General features: G+C 51.2%; 1 protein-coding gene across 4 annotated transcripts in view; it reads left to right on the top strand.

Annotated features, from left to right (window-relative positions):
* NSMF (NMDA receptor synaptonuclear signaling and neuronal migration factor) overlaps positions 1 to 10285 on the top strand; it is a 48001-nt gene extending 37716 nt beyond the window's left edge. For all 4 annotated transcript variants that reach the window (XM_054220909.1, XM_054220908.1, XM_054220907.1 and 1 more), the window contains 7 exons: positions 686 to 769; positions 1461 to 1494; positions 2104 to 2174; positions 3309 to 3388; positions 5038 to 5140; positions 5532 to 5607; positions 7435 to 10285. In XM_054220909.1, coding sequence (XP_054076884.1) covers positions 686 to 769; positions 1461 to 1494; positions 2104 to 2174; positions 3309 to 3388; positions 5038 to 5140; positions 5532 to 5607; positions 7435 to 7532 — 546 coding nt within the window. In that variant the 3' untranslated portion in view covers positions 7533 to 10285. The remainder of the gene's footprint in view (positions 1 to 685; positions 770 to 1460; positions 1495 to 2103; positions 2175 to 3308; positions 3389 to 5037; positions 5141 to 5531; positions 5608 to 7434) is intronic.
* The last annotated feature ends 7704 nt before the right edge of the window (positions 10286 to 17989 follow it).

The following is a 17989-nucleotide window of genomic DNA, read 5'->3' as shown; positions in this document are numbered from 1 at the left end:
CACTCTCACAGCGTGGAACAGAGGTGCCTGAAATCACAGCACAGGCAAATTGCCCGTGTTCCCACAGCCCTTTGGCTTGTGCTGATGGCAGGCTCATTGTCTCGGGCTCTCCTGCTGACGGAGCCAACTGAAGCTTCAGCCAGAGTTGCCAGGCAACCTGCATCTGCCTGACATCCTGCGGCTCTGTGTCTACCTGCACCTGATGCCATTTCATCCCTTGGCTGGCTCCTGTTCAGGCATGCAGCCACCTCACTGCCGGCCAGCTGAACATGCCGGTTTGAACAATCCTCTACGGCCAGAAGCACAGACCCTCGGTCAGAGGAAGGCTGTACAGAAGTGGTCTTTACTGGGACACAGCCATTCCTCAGCCTCTGCGCACACCGGTCTGCCCTTTACAAGCAGTTATCTTGGGCTCAGTCCTGCCTTTTGGGCAGCGCTGTGTGCTCGTTTGTTGGGGGTCGAGGAGACTGTGACACGTGGGGTACTTGGCAGGCCTGGGCATGCTCTGTAGTGGACGAAAGGCTTGGAGGACCTTCTACAGGGATGCAGATAGGCTGGATTAGCTGCTAGTTTGGGTAACACCCGAGAGCAACTGAATAGGGCACTGTTATCGTGGCCTTTGTGCTTCTGTCCAGACTCTACTGGCTTCTCCTCATGCTGTTGCACTTCTTTTTTCCCCTTCCAGCTCATTTCTTCCAAGGTGCCCAAAGCAGAGTATGTCCCGACAATTATCCGCAGGGACGATCCCTCTATCATCCCCATTCTCTACGTAAGTATGTCACTTCTGCTGTGTCTGGATGTGTGGGAGCAGGCTTCATACAGTGAATTTCTATTTTCTTTTTGGTCCCTATCCCTAGTTCCTGTTACAGTGATTCCGAAACACTGATGTGCTTTGGAAAAGCTGTCAGGAAAGGGCTGGGGCTGTGCTGAACCCAGATTTGGGATCTGGGGCAGCTTTGTGGAGGCTCAGGTCTAGGTGGAAGAGTAAGGTGGAGTGAAAATTGCCCATGTAGTCTACCAGACTATGCAGGCACAGCCAGGCAGCATGGGAATGTTAACAAGGGAAGGAGGGCAGGCCTGAGCACAGAAGCAGAGCTGTGTGTGGCCAGGCTCAGGGCTCCTCCTTGTGCTCATCCTTAGACAGGATGAGCAGGACCTCAGAGCTCTGCAGTGGATGTGAGTCCCATCACCCTGTGGACAATGGTGCATCCCTGCCAGTGGTTAATTTAACCTTGATTTTTCACTAGCAGTCCTGCCTGAGCTGGTGTGTGAAACACCACCAAGGAGTCATGGGTCTCTTTTTCTTAATCGCTTTATATTAACTTAATTTGAAAGGGAAGGGTGGGACTGACAGCCCAGGAAAGTCCAGCACTGCCTGCTGCACATGGAGACTATAATAATGTCACGGGAGCTGGTGTAGCGACAGTGAACCCTGATATATCTTCTCTCTTGGTTTCTAGGACCATGAACATGCCACCTTTGATGACATCCTAGGTACGTGAGTGTTATTCCCTTTTCTTAACTCCTGCCCATTGCAGATGTAACTGATCAATACGTTGAAGTCATTCCACTGCCCTGTGCTTCAGCTGCCACTCATAAAGGTGTTTTTATCACCCCAGTGACACCTGACAGTCGGGTGTCTGTCCAAGTGATGTCCAGTCAGCCAACTGCAGCTGCTGTTGGATGCGCTCGGTAATAAAACTTCCCTTCTTTGGCTGATTTTCCCATTTATATGTGGCCACATAAGCTCACAGTTTATGAAAGGGAACCTGAGGCACAGGGCAGCAAAGATACCTGCTCATTGTACCCCCGTAGGTGAGCAAGAGCGTTAGCAGAGGGTCAGGACCGCTGGCTCTGGTACAGCGCTGTGGTCACTGTAGAGCAGCGTCTGGTGCTGCACTGTCCCTTTCCTGCCCTGTGATATGCTGCAGTTTCCTGCTTTCCACAGCGTGAAACCAAAGGGTGTGCTTTGACATCAGTGGGAACGTAGGTGCGAGCACCTCTCACAGCTCAGCCTCCTGCCTTCGGGACTGAAGTGAGAAGAAATAAGATTAGTTTTTAGCTTCGTCTTTTCTTCATCTTTTCCAACATGTTTTTTTGCAGAGGAAATAGAGAAGAAGCTTAACATTTATCGGAAAGGCTGCAAAATCTGGAAGATGCTGATATTTTGCCAGGTACGTGAAAGTTGTTAAGTGCTTGGGTGGTTTGTTAGAAATTTGTCTTTTTCTACAGGGAAAATTACATAGAGGAACCAATACTCCAAAGTCAGGTTCTGTTAAAGTAACTGCATGCGTACAGCTTTCGCTTCTCATTTCCCCGGACACCGAGCAGTCTCAAGTTGCTGTGACAGCAGGAAATAAAATCTGATTTAGTGTGGCCAACTCCAGAGCTGGGCTGCTTTGTAGCAGCTTTCAAAGAAACCAGGCAAACCAGCGTTAGCGCAGACCTCAAAAGGAGGATTTCAGAGAAAGGAAGAAGCATTTGCAATGCGATGGTTTTACTTTCTGTACAGCTTCAGTGTGACAGCGAACAGCGGTGGGTGTTGCGGATCAGCCCGGCAGATGGCACAGCTTGGAGCTGGAGGCCAGGGTGCGCTGCAGGAGCGGGGTCAGTGTGGGACAGATTCAGGCCCTGCTGGATCTGGGCCTGGCCGGGGATTTCCTTCCCAAGTCCCTTGTTCCTCAGGGTGGTCAGCTTTGGACTTCCCCGGCAGCTGTGCCAGGAACCCTGAAATGAGAAGTTTGGGAGGTAACCCAACTTGAACTCCCTCCCCCGCGCCTAATGCTGCGGGGCAGCAGGGTGTGCAGCACGCTGACCTGGAGATGGCCACTCGTGGTTTTTCCTGAGGCTGTGCTCAATCTTTTTATGACTGTTACTGCCAAAGTCCAGTTCTACAGTGATGTCTCACCTGCTTATCCCTGCTTTGCTCAGCTTCTTGTCTGCCTATGACGGCAAGTCCCCTGCCGCCCCCACAAGAGAGGGACTTTCTTGTCTTCCCTATTACTCTCCAGCCACCCACAATAAAGATTTTTGTCTATCATTGTGCCTTTCTAGTGTGAGGTGGGCATGTAACAGTAAAAGATGGAGAATCCAACGCCCAGCACACTCCCCATATGTGAATATTTCCCCAGCAAGTGCCTGCGGTGTCTGCTGGGGAGGTTGCTGCAGTCGTGCCAGCCTGGCGTGTCAGCTCCGCTCCCTTGTGGCACATCTGGGTATGGCTGTGCAGGACAAGAAACGTATCCAGGGGTTGTTTTCTTCTTCAGGGCCTGTGCAAAGTGGTTTTCATCTGTCTGTCTCTCTTGCAGGGAGGTCCCGGTCACTTATACTTGTTAAAGAACAAAGTTGCCACTTTTGCCAAAGTGGAGAAGGAGGAAGATATGATCCTGTGAGTGGCTGCATTACGTTCTGGACTTTTTCTGCTCGGTTTGTGCAATGTTTGTAGCACACGGCCCAGAAGGAGAGGTGGAAGGAGCCGGGGTGGCTCGGTCAGGGGAGGAGGAGGCTGAGGGGGGACATAGCAGCTTACAGCTCCTTCAGGGGGAGCCACAAAGATGACACAGCTGAGCTCGTCCCTGGGGTGGTGCAGCCCTGGGACAGATGACCAGAAGATTTATGCTTTTGTCCGCTGTTTAGTGTCTCTCTGGACTAGGCACTATCGAAAGGGGAAGAAAAAAACCAAAAAACCCCGATATTTCCTCTCCTAACAAAGGCTTTGCTGACCAGAAATCAGAACGTGCACCTTGTGCCTGTGTTGCTCAGAAGTGGCTGAGATCATATTTCTAAGCAGGTGACTGGTGGCAGAAATCCAGACTGTTCCCCCCCAGCTGTCTCCGGTAACTGCCCTCCTGATTGCAGGGGGAAATGGAATTTATCTCTGCAAAACCTGCTCAAAGTCCAGCAGGTTACTGAGGAGGGTTTTCACTGACACGCCAGCCTGTCAGCCAGGCTTGCTGAGGCAACTTTGCCTCTCCTTGCAGAGAGTTAAGCTTTGCCTGTTTTGCTGCCTGCTCACTCGTGCTGGCTCAAACGGCCTTGGCTAGCAGTGCTGCGTTGTGGGGGAGAGGATGTATACCAACCTGTTCCTACCCAACTTCTTGTTGGCGTGAGAACTGAGTATTAAAATCAACATCTGTTCAGCGCGCTCAGGCTCTGGCACAAGCACTGTCAATAAAATTCTTCAGCACGTGTGTGCATACACGCTGCTGAGCGTGTTCCAGGCAGAGCTGGTTCCAAGCTGGTGATTCAGGGACCTTCGGAAAGCTGTGAACACACAGCTGAAAACTTGGATGCTTGGAAGTGACTGTCTCCATCCAACCCCTACGTGCCTGGGAGGCACTCCTGAGAAAAGCTTAGGCTGCGATCTGCTCGCAGAGCCCGCAGGGGGGCTGCTGGGCTTTAGAGCCCACCAGAGGTCTGCTGTCACGCGCTGCGCAGGGGAGGCGGTTGTCCCTCATGTCCCTTAGGCACGGTGTGCCTGGTCAGTAGTCACAAAACGTGAAGCGGGTCTGACTGGTGAGCAGCACCAAGCGCTGGCTCGCGTGGAACAGCCTGGTCTGGTGGTGTCTCTCTCGCTATGTAGAAGAACAACCTCTCCAGCTGCTCTGTGCCGATTCCCTGCCCTGGCAATGAACTGGTAACACTCACATTGGGCAATTGTTGCTAGAAATGGGAGAGAGGCAATTGGAGAGAACTGCTACAAGAAGAGGATGCTTAGTAAAACTGTCAGTCTAAAAACACTCCTGGTGGACAGTGCTCCCTTCTCTTCACCTTGGAACCTCCTTGGCTCGATGGGCCACTCCTCCTTCTCTGCCACATGACATGGACCCGCTTCTCGGGCCCTTGCTCTGCCCCTGCTCTTCCTAGTCCAAGAACCAATGGCTCTTCCAGAGCAGCTTGCTCCTCCGGCTGCAAGCCTCAAGCCCCTTCTGAGCAGTGTGTGCACACACGTCCTTGTGATTACTCATGCATGCGAGGAGATGATAGGAAAAAAACCAGAATACATAATTTAAAAAAAAAAATATCTATTTCTTCCAGCTTCTGGAAGAGGTTGAGCCGGCTGATGAGTAAAGTCAATCCTGAACCAAATATCATTCACATCATGGGCTGCTACGTTCTTGGAAACCCCAATGGGGAGAAGGTAAGAGCCTTCTGGGTCTCATCTTGGAGAATGTCTGAGCCCCAAGCACCAGGGAGGCAACAGTCACACTGTGAACTCTAAACCTTCCTCTTCTGCTGTGTGGGAACATGCTGCCATCCTGTCCTGTGAGGGGCTGTGAATGGGCCAACCACCCTATGGATTGTGCCTTCCCCAGAGGGCAGGGGAGGAATGGTAAGCGACGTGCAGGACAAAGACTGAAGCCTTTGAGGAGAACAGTCTTTCAAAGCACTTTATTTACTGCAGAGCTGGATGTTTTAAATGACACGAGTGGAAGGTTTTCTAGAGGTAGGGAACAAAGATGGGCAGTTCTGGGTGCCCTGGAGTTCATTTTTGTTTTCAGCTGCTAACTCTCGATATGTTTTCCTTTCAGCTATTTCAGAATCTGAAAAACTTAATGAATCCTTATAGGGTTGCCTTTGAGTCTCCACTTGAACTATCAGCTCAAGGTAATTTATTTTCTGTACAAAGGCGCATACCTTCCTTATCAGCCTGCCTGCTTCAGTGGGAATCTTCCTGAAAAAGCAATTTTGAGCTCCTTTAAGTCCTGCCACGGTTTTCATTTTGCTTGTAAGCACCTTGTCTAGTTCAGTTCCTGAACCTGGTTTTCCCCTTGCAGTTCCTCCACATTCACGTTCCATTTCTCCTGTTTGTTGTGCCTGAAGCTGCAGAGCCCTCTCCCAGGCTACTGGCCCTGGCAAAGTAGCCTAAAGAGTAGGTGCCTCTCCAGGCTGAGTTTAGGAGACTGGGGGTATCGCTGGGGCGTGTGAAGTCCGTGGGAGAAGCACACATGGGAGCGGAACCTTTTCCGTAACCAAGTGTGCAGGGGTCTCTTCCCCGGGACTCAAACCACTGGTACCGAGAGAGTGTGTCATCATCAAGCGACTGGGATATAGCCCACTAGAGCCTTTCTACATCTCGGTCCACTTTGCTTGGGGTTTTTTTGGGGTTTGGTGTTTTGTTTCTTTTTTTTCCCCTGTAGCTCAAGATATTTCAAGGGGCTATAGAATTTTTCCTGTTCTTTGATCAATGTAAGTAATTATGGGTGCAGTTTCATAAACGACACACTCTGAATTTGCCCTTGTTATTTTATCTTTGCTGTAGTCCTTGGTACCGTGTTCTCTTGGAAGATGAAGAACATGCAGCATTAGGCTATAAGCGCTGTGGGTTCTTCCTCTGCTGCTCGCAGCTGGGTTATTCTTAACTCCCGCTTACCGTCACAGCAGTGTACGGGAGTTGGGCACAGAGTTCTCCGTGCGTGTCCTGACGATGCGTGGACCCAGCTTTATGCGGTGCTTGCACAGATCCCACAGCAAACATGCTCCCACACACGTGCCAAGAAGCAACTTGCAGGAAAATTCCTGGTTTTATGTGGCCAGGGAGGCAGTGGGTTCTGCGTGCACACATTTAAGCAGTTGATCTTTCAGGAGGCTGGGCTGAAGGATATGTCTGGATTTATCCCCTTGATCAATCTGGGATGCGCCACTAGCGTACCCTCTCTAATCCTTTGCAAAGTCATCTGAAACTAATCTTAATCGGGCCTCAAAAGCGAATATCCCTACTTGAGCCCTGTCTCGGAGTCTGGGGTTGTTTGCCCTTGCGTTTTCGATTGCGCTCGCTGTCCCCAGCGCTGGGCACAGCTTTCGGTCTGTGACTGCCTTCTGCCACCCCCCAGGTGCCATCAGAGCTGCCAGCGGCGCAGAACTTGCGTTAGCGTGTCCTGTTGAGCTCGTTGCTGTGAGAAGAGACGGCTCTGCAGGACAGAGACAGCCCGTTGACATTAATTTAAACAAAACACAAAGCCATTTTTGTCTTGAGTATTCAATGTGAATTATTTGCAATGTTTCCCACAAATCTTTACAATGGGTTTACTCTCGATTTGCAGTTTTCTGAAGTCCCTGTGTCAGGTTGCCTCATGCAGGCTGTTGGAGCTGTTGCCTGAGGCGCCACAGCCCCCGGCCCCCCCTTTCCGCAGTCAGCGCCAAGCGGTCAAAGTCTGGAGACAGACTTTGTGCTCAGTTCCCGCCCCATGGACAAACCCCGCCAGGGGATTATAAGGAGCCTTTCACGGTTTGAGGAGATCCAAAAGGATGTTTGCTTCTCACGGGGACCTTCACACGCTCCGGGTCGGTGCTGAATGTCAGTGTTCTCCCCGTGAAGCACATGGGTGGGTTCTCCTGTGCCCCCACCTATAGGTGGGTTGGAGTTTTTTTGCTGCTGCGTCTCTCCCTTGTGCTGCGGGGTGTAACCCCTCTGCCTCCTTTCGCTTCTCCTAGGTAAGCAAATGATTGAGACTTACTTTGACTTCCGCCTTTACCGCCTCTGGAAGACCCGCCAGCACTCTAAACTATTGGATTACGATGACATTTTATGAGCTGGAGAAGACTTTGCAAGAGGAAGTTGATCACCGGTGTCCAAGAAGTCATGCTTACTGCAGAGAGACTTTTTTATTGGCACAGGGAGCCCTTTGAAGCCCTATAGGAGGCAGCAGTGCTAAAGGGAGGGAAGAAGGAGCCCTCGGAAGTGCGTCGGGAGGAAAAATCTCCTGGGTCAAGAGAGACTGGAGGGAAAGGGTTTGAGACCTCACTCGCCTCAGGTCAGAGCCGTGGTGTCTCAGGAGGAGCTGTGTGAAGCGAGGACAGGATGGAGTTCCTTGCAGAACTGAGCTGTTTTGGGTCAGAATGGGCCAGATTTGATTCCAGGTCCTTTTAAAGACTTTTGAAGCTCAGGTTTTCTTACAAAAAAAATAAAATCAAATCAATTACCCGTGCACTACAATGAAGAAGTGACCGGAGCACAGAGGAAGGAGGGGGTTGTACTGATGGGACCTTCTGTGCCCGGGGATCTCGGAGAGCAAGGACCGCTACACCTACTCCTGCAAACTTAGGGCAAGACGATCCAGTTTCATTGTGAATATATACTGGAATATAGAATTGAAATCTAACTTCTTTTGTTTTGTTTTGTTTAATAGAAAATAAGTGCAATTTTTATAGCAAGAGGGGTAAAACCCCTCCCAATATTTAATTAGTTAAAAAATAACACACCAGTAACCAATAGATGAGGTATTTTTGGTCTGCTCGAAAATATATTCAAAATGGTAATATATCTTCTGTAGACATATTTAATCACCAGCAAACATGTTTTAAGGTAACTTAGCAGACCCTGCATGTCTGCTGCATTGATTAATCCGGTTTGGTTCGTTACTTTCAGAGTAGCTGTGTTGCACTAATTGTACGTGCTCTCACGAATGTATATTTCTCCTCCAATTAGACACAACTTTGTTACTTTCTATTTTGCTGCTTGCAAAACTATTCGTTTTGCTGAAATACTTTAGGTTAGAACTACGGTACCTGGCTGAGAGGCCTCCGTCAGGTTCACTATGGTATAAAAATGAATTAGAAATTAATAGCCATGGTAGTTACTTGTTCATGCCAGTGTTTTGCCGTGTGTTGAGAGACGCGTTCTCTTGCCAGTCCGCTGCGTGGAGCCCCCAGAAATCCTCCACGGAGACTGTTCACGGAGGCATTTGGAAGAAATGCTTCTGGAGGAATACGGCACCGGTTTGTAGCATGAGTTTGAATCTTCCCTGTGTTCACTTGATTGCCAGTTCCTTGTGCATAAACCACCTCTTTTCCAACGCTCAAAAGACCTCTTTATTGGTCTGAGCTGCTCACGTCCCTTCCTGCGTAGGACAGAGTAAACCCAGGGCTTTGTCAGAGCAGCTGTCCTTTGAGAACCCAGATTTGTACTTCGTATTTGAGGATATATTTTGGAATATATTTCCTTTTTGTTTGTTTAGGTCGGGGGGTTGCCTTTTGTTTTGGGAAGGTTTTTTTTCATCTTCTACTCTCCTGTTCAGAGGATAAATATTACTTACAGTCTGTGTAGGTCACTCTGGCAATTCTGGGAGGTGATACAAGCTATTTTATTTTTTATAAGTAAAATATACTGGAGAATAACCAGGAAGGATCACCTTGGTTTCCTGATTTCCTGGTATCTAAAATTAGTTGATTGTGAAGTGAAGGAAAATATATGTACAAATCTTCTTTTAAATACTTGCAAAAAGAACTAGTTGTTCTTATCTGTGGAGTTCTCCTTCCCCTGTGACATATCTGTGGCTGTAATTCTGGGGGGCAGGCTCTGGCGAGAGCTGCCGACCCCTGTACATTGATAGCAATTTTATAGCAAAGCTTGTGAAGAAATAATGTACATATAGTAAGGAGAGGAATAGGTGGAGAGAGATGGTTTAAAGTCATTGAAAGCAACGTATTGAGCCAAACGGGCGTGGGCTGTCGCCTCCCCCTCTGGTTGGCAGCTGGTGGGACGCGGCGCTGGCCTGACCTCGCCGTTTGGTGGCTGCGTCTCGTCCCTGGCCGGGCTCTTACCCTCTTGACTCGGTCACCTTTTCCAGACTTGCAGTGAAGGGGATAATAGGCTTCGGTCTGTAGCTTTTGGGAGAAAATGCCAGATATAAAAAAAAGAAAGCAAAATTGATGCCCATTCTCTATTATTTAGTATGGTAGCCTCCGCCAGCTGCGCGCGAGAGAGGTGGGGGCTGTAGGTACGATGAAAGCAAGAAGCCATGTGTTATTTGGAGAAGGAAACGGTGGGGGCAGGATTAAAATGCTGACATAACGCTCTCTCCCTTTCTGACCCTTTTACCTCCTGTGGTTACGCTCCTAACTGGAGACAGACAAACTGTTCTTCCTTTCTCGTTTCTAAAGTTAAAATCCCCATTCAGTGAACTTGGTAGCATGAATGTAGCATTGTGGAACTATTGAAAATTCTTACTTCACTCCGAAAGGGCCCGTTTATGTATCCACTTCAGTGATTTCTCTGTAGAACTATTGTGTATCTATTCTCATTGACCACTTGTAGAAGTAGGGGAGCAAAGTAGAAAGGTAGAATGTACAGTTGCGTGAGTTCTTTCGGAAGATGTACGTTGGAATGACCATTACGGACTCTTGTACTGGTGCTGTTTGACTGTAGTATAGTATGTGACAAACGCTGAATGCATTTCTCTCTTTTCCAAAGATCTATATTCCTCATAGTTTGTGATGTTTAGGACATGAGCGTATTCTTTCCTTTGTAGCGTTCATTTGACTAAAGCGATGAAATACTCTAAAAGCTGTGACTGGAAAGACAATGATGTTTTGATGTTTCAAGTCCTTTGTGCGAACAGCGTCGTTGAAGCTAATCATTTCTGAAAGAGGAAAACAAATTTCTTCCCCTTTTCTTTTTTTTTAACCTGTTGAATTTTGCGAGTGGCTGCTGGGAAAGGAAGGGATCAGTAGAGGATGGGAGGCAAAAAAAAAAAAAAAAAGAAAATAACAAAAAAAAAATTATTTGAACTTTAGAGTTAAAAATACAGCCTGTAACTTCCTCACTTGGACCAGCCTGGAAAGGATGGCCTACGGGTGTGCGCTCGCCGCCAGCCCACGGCACGCTCACGGCCAGAACGGTCCCCTCCGCAGGCGCCGAGCGCCCGTTTCTCCTCGCAGCCCCAGCGCCCGTCCCTCGCGCTCTGCCGTATCTTCCCCGGGGGATGCTGAGGGCAGCCCCAGGCAGCGCCTGCTGAATGCGGCTCGCCGCAGGGCGCTCTGCCGGGGGCAGCTGCGGCTGCTGAGTACACAGGACAATTTGTCGTTCCGCTTCTTGCTCCTTCCAGCTTTCAGCTCCCTGCTCTTGCGGTGTGTCTGTCTGAGGCCCCGAAACCCCTTTGTTCACGCGCGGTCCGTAATTGCCGCCTGAATTGGCTTGGTGGAGCTCACCCCTAATGAGGGCGATCGGAGCGAGCGGTTCGCGGTGCGGCTGAGCTCCCGTCCCCGCCTGCCCTGTCGGAGGATCCACAGCCCCGTCGCACCGTTACGCTCGGCCCCACCATGGGGAACCGCCGCTGCGGCTCCTGCGCGGTCTGGATTTGCTTTTAGCAAGGGCAGGAGAAACAGGGACACCTGGTTAACCCTGGGAAGAAGCAGATTAAACTGGGATAGCTAAATGGGGTGTCAGCCTGGCTGTTCACCCCAGGAGTTTCTGCCGCTCTTGGTGTGAGGCAGTACTGGATGTCACCGCAAACCCCGCACCTGGCCCGATGGCCGTCAGCAGAGCTCTGCGGGGCTGCGGTATGGCCTCAGCTGGGACTGTCACCTCCAGGGGAGGAAAAGGGCAGGTGGCAAGTGTCCAGTTTGCTGCTCCCCAGCCTGGCGCACACGCGGGGAGCAGCCCCCGACCATATTCTCTGGCGCCCACAGAGAATATTGACCCAGCTGTAGAGGCTTGGTTGAGGGGGTCTTCTTGGATGTGGCACTTGTCTTACAGAGGGTTTTCCAAAGAGGCTGTTCTCTTTTCCTCTCGTTTGGCTGGAAAGGAAAGGGAAGAAGGAAATTCAAGTTGCCTGAGGGAATAGAAATAGGTAGAAAATTGAGATCCAGCTTTTTGCACCTCTCCTCGCGCTGCAGCCACCAACTTCCCTTCGCCGCTGACCCCCAGGCCTGGGTTGGGAAACGGATGAGGGAGCAGATAACCCCTTCCTGCATTTAAAAAAAAAAAAAAAAAAGACCACAGAAAAATCCTTGTAGCTCTAGCAAAACATCTGACTGCGAAAGGCAACCAGCCAACCCATCCTGCCCCCTGTGAGGGCTCTGCGCCCGTGGGATCCCTCCTGCTTCTGCCTCCCAGTGCCTCCGGAGCTGCCCGAGCCACGGCCCGTCGCCCCTGGGGGGGCTCCCTCTGCGGGGGGCACTCTGGAAATGAATTCGTTCTTCGTTTCTCAGCCTGGACTTGTTGCCTGGAGCTCGACACAGGTTTCCTGCTCCGGTGGCTTCTGGAGCGCATGTGTGCGTGTGTGCTCACATCGTCTCTTCACACGCAGCCCCTTTCCCATGGTCTGTGGGAGATGCTCCCCCTCGATTGCCCCCGCTTGTCCTGCCACGTGCAGGAAAGTGTGAGGCAGCATTATCGCTGCTGCCCGTGCTGTGTTAGCGTCTCTCTGGCTCCTGGCACGCATCCATCTCACAAATAGCCACTGTTGTTTCGGGATGTGACTGGGTTGGTGACCTGTGGCTGGGAGTTCCTGTTCCCAAGGCTCTGCTGGCGGAGCGACTCCGAGTGCTGCTTTGTCACCTTCAGGCAGCACAAGTGGGGTTAGTTGAAAGAATGGAAAATGCTGATTTTTAAATAGCCAGCCTGGTGGGATCTGGAAGTGGGAGTGTGTCCTGAATCCTGGCCCAGACAGGAGGTGGAACGACAGGCTCACTCTGTTCTCTTGGTGTAAGTGCAAACATTCAAGCCATCAAAACCCGGTTTCAAAGTCACGCTTGCATTACTCTTAATGATGCATTGGTCCAGGGTAAGGTGTGTCACTGTAGGATTAACAAAAATCCTTCCAGGGCCCTTGGCAATTGGCGCGTGTTGCTGGAGCCACGATGAGAGGACGTGCTGGGCTGTGTCACCCTTCCTCAAGCAACCGGGCTGCGCCGCCAGCGCCGGGACACGGATCTGCAGGTTCAGGTAAAGCTGCATCACTCTGCGCCCTGGGCTTTGCCGCGACCGTCCCTGGAGCCGATGACACAGAGCCCTTCCTGAAGGATGCCAGGCAGGTATCCTCCCAAGGGATATCGAGCGACAATATAATTTTCCACGCCATCTGTAGAGATTGTTTGTGATCCTGTATTTGGTCGCACCGATCACAGAGTATCCGTGGCTTTCTCCATCTTCCATGGGAGAGTTTTTTTAATTCCCTGTTGTGGAAACACAAGCCAAAGCCAACTGGGAACTGTTACGGTCTTGATGACAAGTCAGCCTTATTGCATGCTGTCGTAAACTAGAGCTGAGCGAGTAAACGGGTGGTTGAGTGACCGCGAGCCTGATGGTGATCGTTGTTACTCCCAGGTGATCCTGCCGTGCAACCGGCCCAATTAATGGTAAGACACCTGAGTTTGCTGTCTCTGCCTAAAATGCCACTGCGCAATCTCTCGCCCAGGTTGTGCGTGAGCTATCGAAGAGTGATAGGGACGGGTAGCTGCTTTGATTCAGAAATAAATTCAGCCCAATGTACTGCCAGTCAGGGTGGAAAACCTAGAAGACTGGAAGGAATAAACATTACGGACATTAAATGTAAAGAATCCACCTGAAGGGAAGCTAAATTGCATTTTTCCATAAATGTTTAGGAAACTTTAAAGAGCTAATACAACTTAATTTTTCACGTTATTGTATTGCTCTTAGAGTATCCTTGAAGTTGACGTCCTTAAGGACAGATAAGAGGCATGTAGGGTTGTGTTACATTAGGACAGTGAGGAGACGGGCTGTACTTAGCTGCACTCCGGTCTTTCTTCCTTATCTCAGCATCCAAATGAACTGGTGATTAATCACAGCAGCGATGGCTCTATAAACCTGTAGCGAGAGGAGCCTCTCCACCCGCATCGCCAAGCCTTGAGCAAAGCGAACGGATTCGCAGAGACCCTCAAGCAGCCGATGGAGCCGCGGCTTTGTGCCGTGTGTTGAGGTGGCCCCTCTTGTGATTCCCCGAGTAGGTGCAGCAATAACCTGCAGGCCCTGCCCTGCTGTCGCTGGGGCTCGGGGGTGTCTGAGCGGTGTCTGCCCCCCAGGTTGTGCAGGGGACGTGCCGAGTTGTACTTGGGGAACGTTTCTCACCTGGGGAGACTGAACTGCAGGGTGCTGAGGAGGCTGCAGCAGCCGGGCAGGGACTGGGCACTGCCACCGTCACCCTCGCCTCAGACCAGCCCAGAGGCACGGTGGTGGCATTCAGAAACCTTCGATAGACGGTGTGGGGTTAGTAGATAATATTATTTTTTTTTTAGTTTATTTTTTAGTGCTGAAGCTGAGTTGTAGCAGTATAGTCCCCACTACAAGGCACTGTTAACTCGGAGCCGGTGCAGAGCTGAGAATTCAAGGACAGGAATCTTTGCTTTTGTCTTTGAAATGCCCTAAAAACGTCACAAATGTAGAACCAAGCAAGGCCCTTTCAGTGTGGATCCTGCTCCCCTGCGCTTGCTATGCCCCCTATGCCAAAGGAGGCATCATTTTGCTGGGTGTTAAGATGGGGATGAGTGAAGAAAGAGCAAGTTTGGTGTTCCCCATCCCAGGAAACCAGGCTGGAGTCGTACCCGAATGAGCAAGAAGGGGCTGCCGTTTTTCCGCTCTGTGTTTCCTGTTGTTCTTTAACAACACTATTCCTGGAACCGGGGTGACTTCAGTTGTGATATCAAGCAACAGCAAAAACGGAGCTCTCACGGGGCTGTGAGTCAAGGCGCTTTGGGGATCTTTACTGTTTCCCCTGGAGTTCAAACATCAGTTTTCACTTCCAGCTCCTTCACTCAGCAGCGAGCCCTCCCTTTGCTACTGCAGCGCTGCTGGCGAGGGGGGCATCTGCGGTTTTCTGAAAAGAAAACCAAATACATGGGTAACAAGTGGAAAAGGTAACGGTGCAGGCTTTGAAAATGGGTCTGGTAATGTGCAGAAGGATAGGTTATATCCTGTAGTGCTCCTAAACTCAGATATTTGAGCAAGTTACTTTCATCCAAACAAGAAAAAGAAAGAAAAAAGCATAGTTGTCAAAATAATGGGGGGGGGGGGAAAAACCCCAAACCACCCAAGTTTGAATAGCAATTGACCGTTTGACGGTCGTGTGAAGATAGAACACCCTGTGCCCTGGTTCTGCCTTTACTCTCAGCTGAGTTCAGAGGGAGCCGACAGCGTCCTGCTCCTTTCAGAATCAAACTCAAGCGCAGGGTAACGGCCGCGTCCGGCTGCGCTGCTCAGGCTGCGTGTCCCAGCAGTCGCCGCCCTCTGCCGCTCGTCCCACCTCCGTGAGGAGCTGAAGGCAGAACAGAGCTTGAGCTTGAGCTCAGGAGCTCAAGGAGCTTGAAGCATTGGCCCCAAGAGAGCCTCTGGGTCAGAGAGCTCAACCCCAGACGTGCTGGTTGGAGGCCAAAATGGTCTTAATGGAGACTTTTGAGAACAAAGATTGTAAGCTCCGAGGTCTCGGTGGGCCCTGGACCAGCAGGTTGGCTCCTTGGAAGTCAGAAGACAGTTACTCCAAAGCGCGCTCTCCCCGGTTTTCGAGGCGGTTTCTGGCTGGCTGCCGCCTGCCCAGGCGTGGGGCAAACCTGGCCGTGACGCAGGAGACATCTGCCATCTCTGCTGCCTACGTTAACCTGTTCCTCTGAGACTATCTGCTGCTTCGTGTATGATAACCAGGTTTCAAATACATTAATGTTTCTAGGTTTTAAGACATGATTTAATAAAAAGAGGTGTTTCTGGGAAAGCAGGTTTTCTCTCGTTTGTCTGTTGTTGTTGTTGCTCCGGCTGAGTTCATGGACCCAGGAAATGCCCCTTGGCAGATGCTTTGCTGCATTGGCTGGCGAGGGAGATACGGGCGCTGGGCATCGCTGAGCAGCAGCAGGCAGGGAAACGCTCAAAACTCCAGAGCAGAGCTCCGGAGGGGCAAGAGGCCCGGATGCAGACAGAAGGGGAGGAAGGTAAAAACTCCTGATGCTTTAAACAAGGGAGCAGCTGAGAGAGGCAGACGCGGCGGTGGGGATGGGATGGGGCGATGCGCAGTTCCAGCAGTCTCTGCGGTTAGTGAGCGTGGCCTGGATCGCTAAGGAACTTACGGAGCATTAAGCGTTATCCCTTTCCCTGGGGGGAAAGGCCAATCTCCGAGCACCATCCTATACACTGAGAAACAGAGCCCTGCGGAAATTCAAGGCAGGCTATGGGCCTGGTAATCCCTCCAGGGAAAATGGACCAGCTCCAAAAGAAAGCACGCCCCAGGAGGGCAGAAGGCACCGCCTTCCCGTAAGCTGCATTCTTTGTCGCAGGTCCCTTTGACTTAATTCCCACAGCGAGCAGGTCTGGCTTGATCTCCCAGCTGCAATTTTCCCCTTTATCTCCAATGCCGATAGTCGCCTGCGTGCTCATCTTCCATTAAATGCAGTAACTGCAGCCCCTCTGATCGCAGTGATCAGAGCAAAACAGGCTGGACAACTCTGTCATTTAAGGCATTTTTCTTCAGCTCTGGGAGCTTTCAGCTTTCGTTTCTGCATCCTCCCTGTTTGGAGACATTCTCCTCCACGTGCCACCACCATAGCGGGGTGGGACATGCCATATCCGTCTCAGCAGTGTGGCAGATGACAGAATTCACTTTTAATCCCTTACCACCACCCGCACAGACGGCTTCTGGCCAGACACCCAGCCACTGTTCTCCCTGAGGCCTTCACAGCAGGTACCTGGTGGCCAAAAAGACAGTCCTTATCCTCGAACCAATCCCTGTCAGCACTGTCCTGTTTTCAAATCGGTGTTGTAGGGTACAAAGTCAAATTTGTTGCAGGAGCCCAGTTAAAATAGTTTATTTTTACCTGTCGCCTTCTTCCCTCTCCCTCTGTGCTCCGTTACGTACGGGGGTGTGATGGTCACAAGCCCAGAGCAGGAGCTGTGCAGGCGGAGTTTCGCTCTGCCCTCTAAGAGGGTGAGGAGCTGAGATGTCTCATGGGGGTTTAAGGTGAATCCATGTGTCTCCATGGGCCTCGCTCTTTCCCTGTTCCCTTGTCACCTGGCTGTAGGTGGGGTTGTCCCAGCAGATCCTACCGGTGCCAGCCCTACCTCCCTCGCGAGTGGTGTGTGCCACGTCTGGTACCGACGTGTCATATATGCTGCATCCCCTCGCCAGCTCCGCAGCCACATCAGCTGCGTCCTGGCGCTGCTGGGACACGGGGAACTCGTGCCCGTGCTACACGGTGGCACTCTGCCATCACACCCTCCCGGTCCAGTCCCCTGCCATCCTCACACCTGGGTTTTGTTATTGAGCATTTGTTGTCATGCCAAAACATGAGCGTGGAGCGGGATTCCCGGGAGGCTCTTCCTCGCAGCAGCGGGGCAGTGCTTGAGGGAGCTGTACGTGTGAACACAGCGAGGCAGGGGATTAGCTCCAAAGCGCCCACTTGCCAGCCAAGTTTCACTGTCCCATCCTTAACGCAGTGCCACTGACTCAGCCTAGGAAAGAAAGAGCTGACAGAAACTACGATAGAAGGCCCTCAAATCTTGACTGGCAGGGGAGGAGGTGAATAATGGCTGGATTTATTTTTTTGTTATAAAGGCAGGCAGGCATGCAGTGAAACTAGCAGATGTCAGGTTCAATCCCCACAAAGGGAGGCGTTTTCTTTGCACCAGGTGCAGATAAACTGTGGGATTCATTATTTCAGGATTTATGGGCTTTACACCGGCTCAAAAGCCAACCAGACAAGACCACGAAAGAGAAATCCATTGAGATCTCCCCAGTACAAAGGCACATTGTTGGCTCTGTACGTGCCTGAGCCATGAGTCACCAGAGGCGGGGAAATGTCACTACCCGCTTGCCCGGTCTTTATCCTCAACCCCGGGGCACCCGCTGTGGGCCCCGGCGAGGGCCAGGACGTGGGATGTGGGACGGTGCATCGTGGACCTCTGCTTTGGCCAAGTACAGCAGGTCGTGTGTAAACCTTAAACCACCCTGGTGTTATTTAAGCTGAATTGCAAAGAGCTGCCTCCTTCCATTCGTTCTGGTTTGCCAGCTGGCAGCAGAGCAGCTCCTCGGGGCATCGCACAGCTCCCGGCACGCGGGCAGCTTTGGCAATAAAACACTATTTTCAGTAGTATCGTTTCCAGGTGTTTGAAGAAAGTATAATTGCTCTGTCCCAGCTCGGGAGTGCAAAGGTAAGAGCCTTATCAGCAGGATACGGTGCTCCTTCCCGTAAACACACCTGTGTTGAGCAGCCTGGCTGGAGCAGGGTGAAGTCGCTCGCGCCGAAGCAGCCCGGTGTGCCGGGGTGCAGC

The sequence above is a fragment of the Rissa tridactyla genome, chromosome 14 (genome assembly GCF_028500815.1).
Source record: "Rissa tridactyla isolate bRisTri1 chromosome 14, bRisTri1.patW.cur.20221130, whole genome shotgun sequence".
In the NCBI taxonomy this organism is placed as follows: Eukaryota; Metazoa; Chordata; class Aves; order Charadriiformes; family Laridae; genus Rissa; species Rissa tridactyla.
This window is presented reverse-complemented; position numbering and strand designations above follow the sequence as displayed.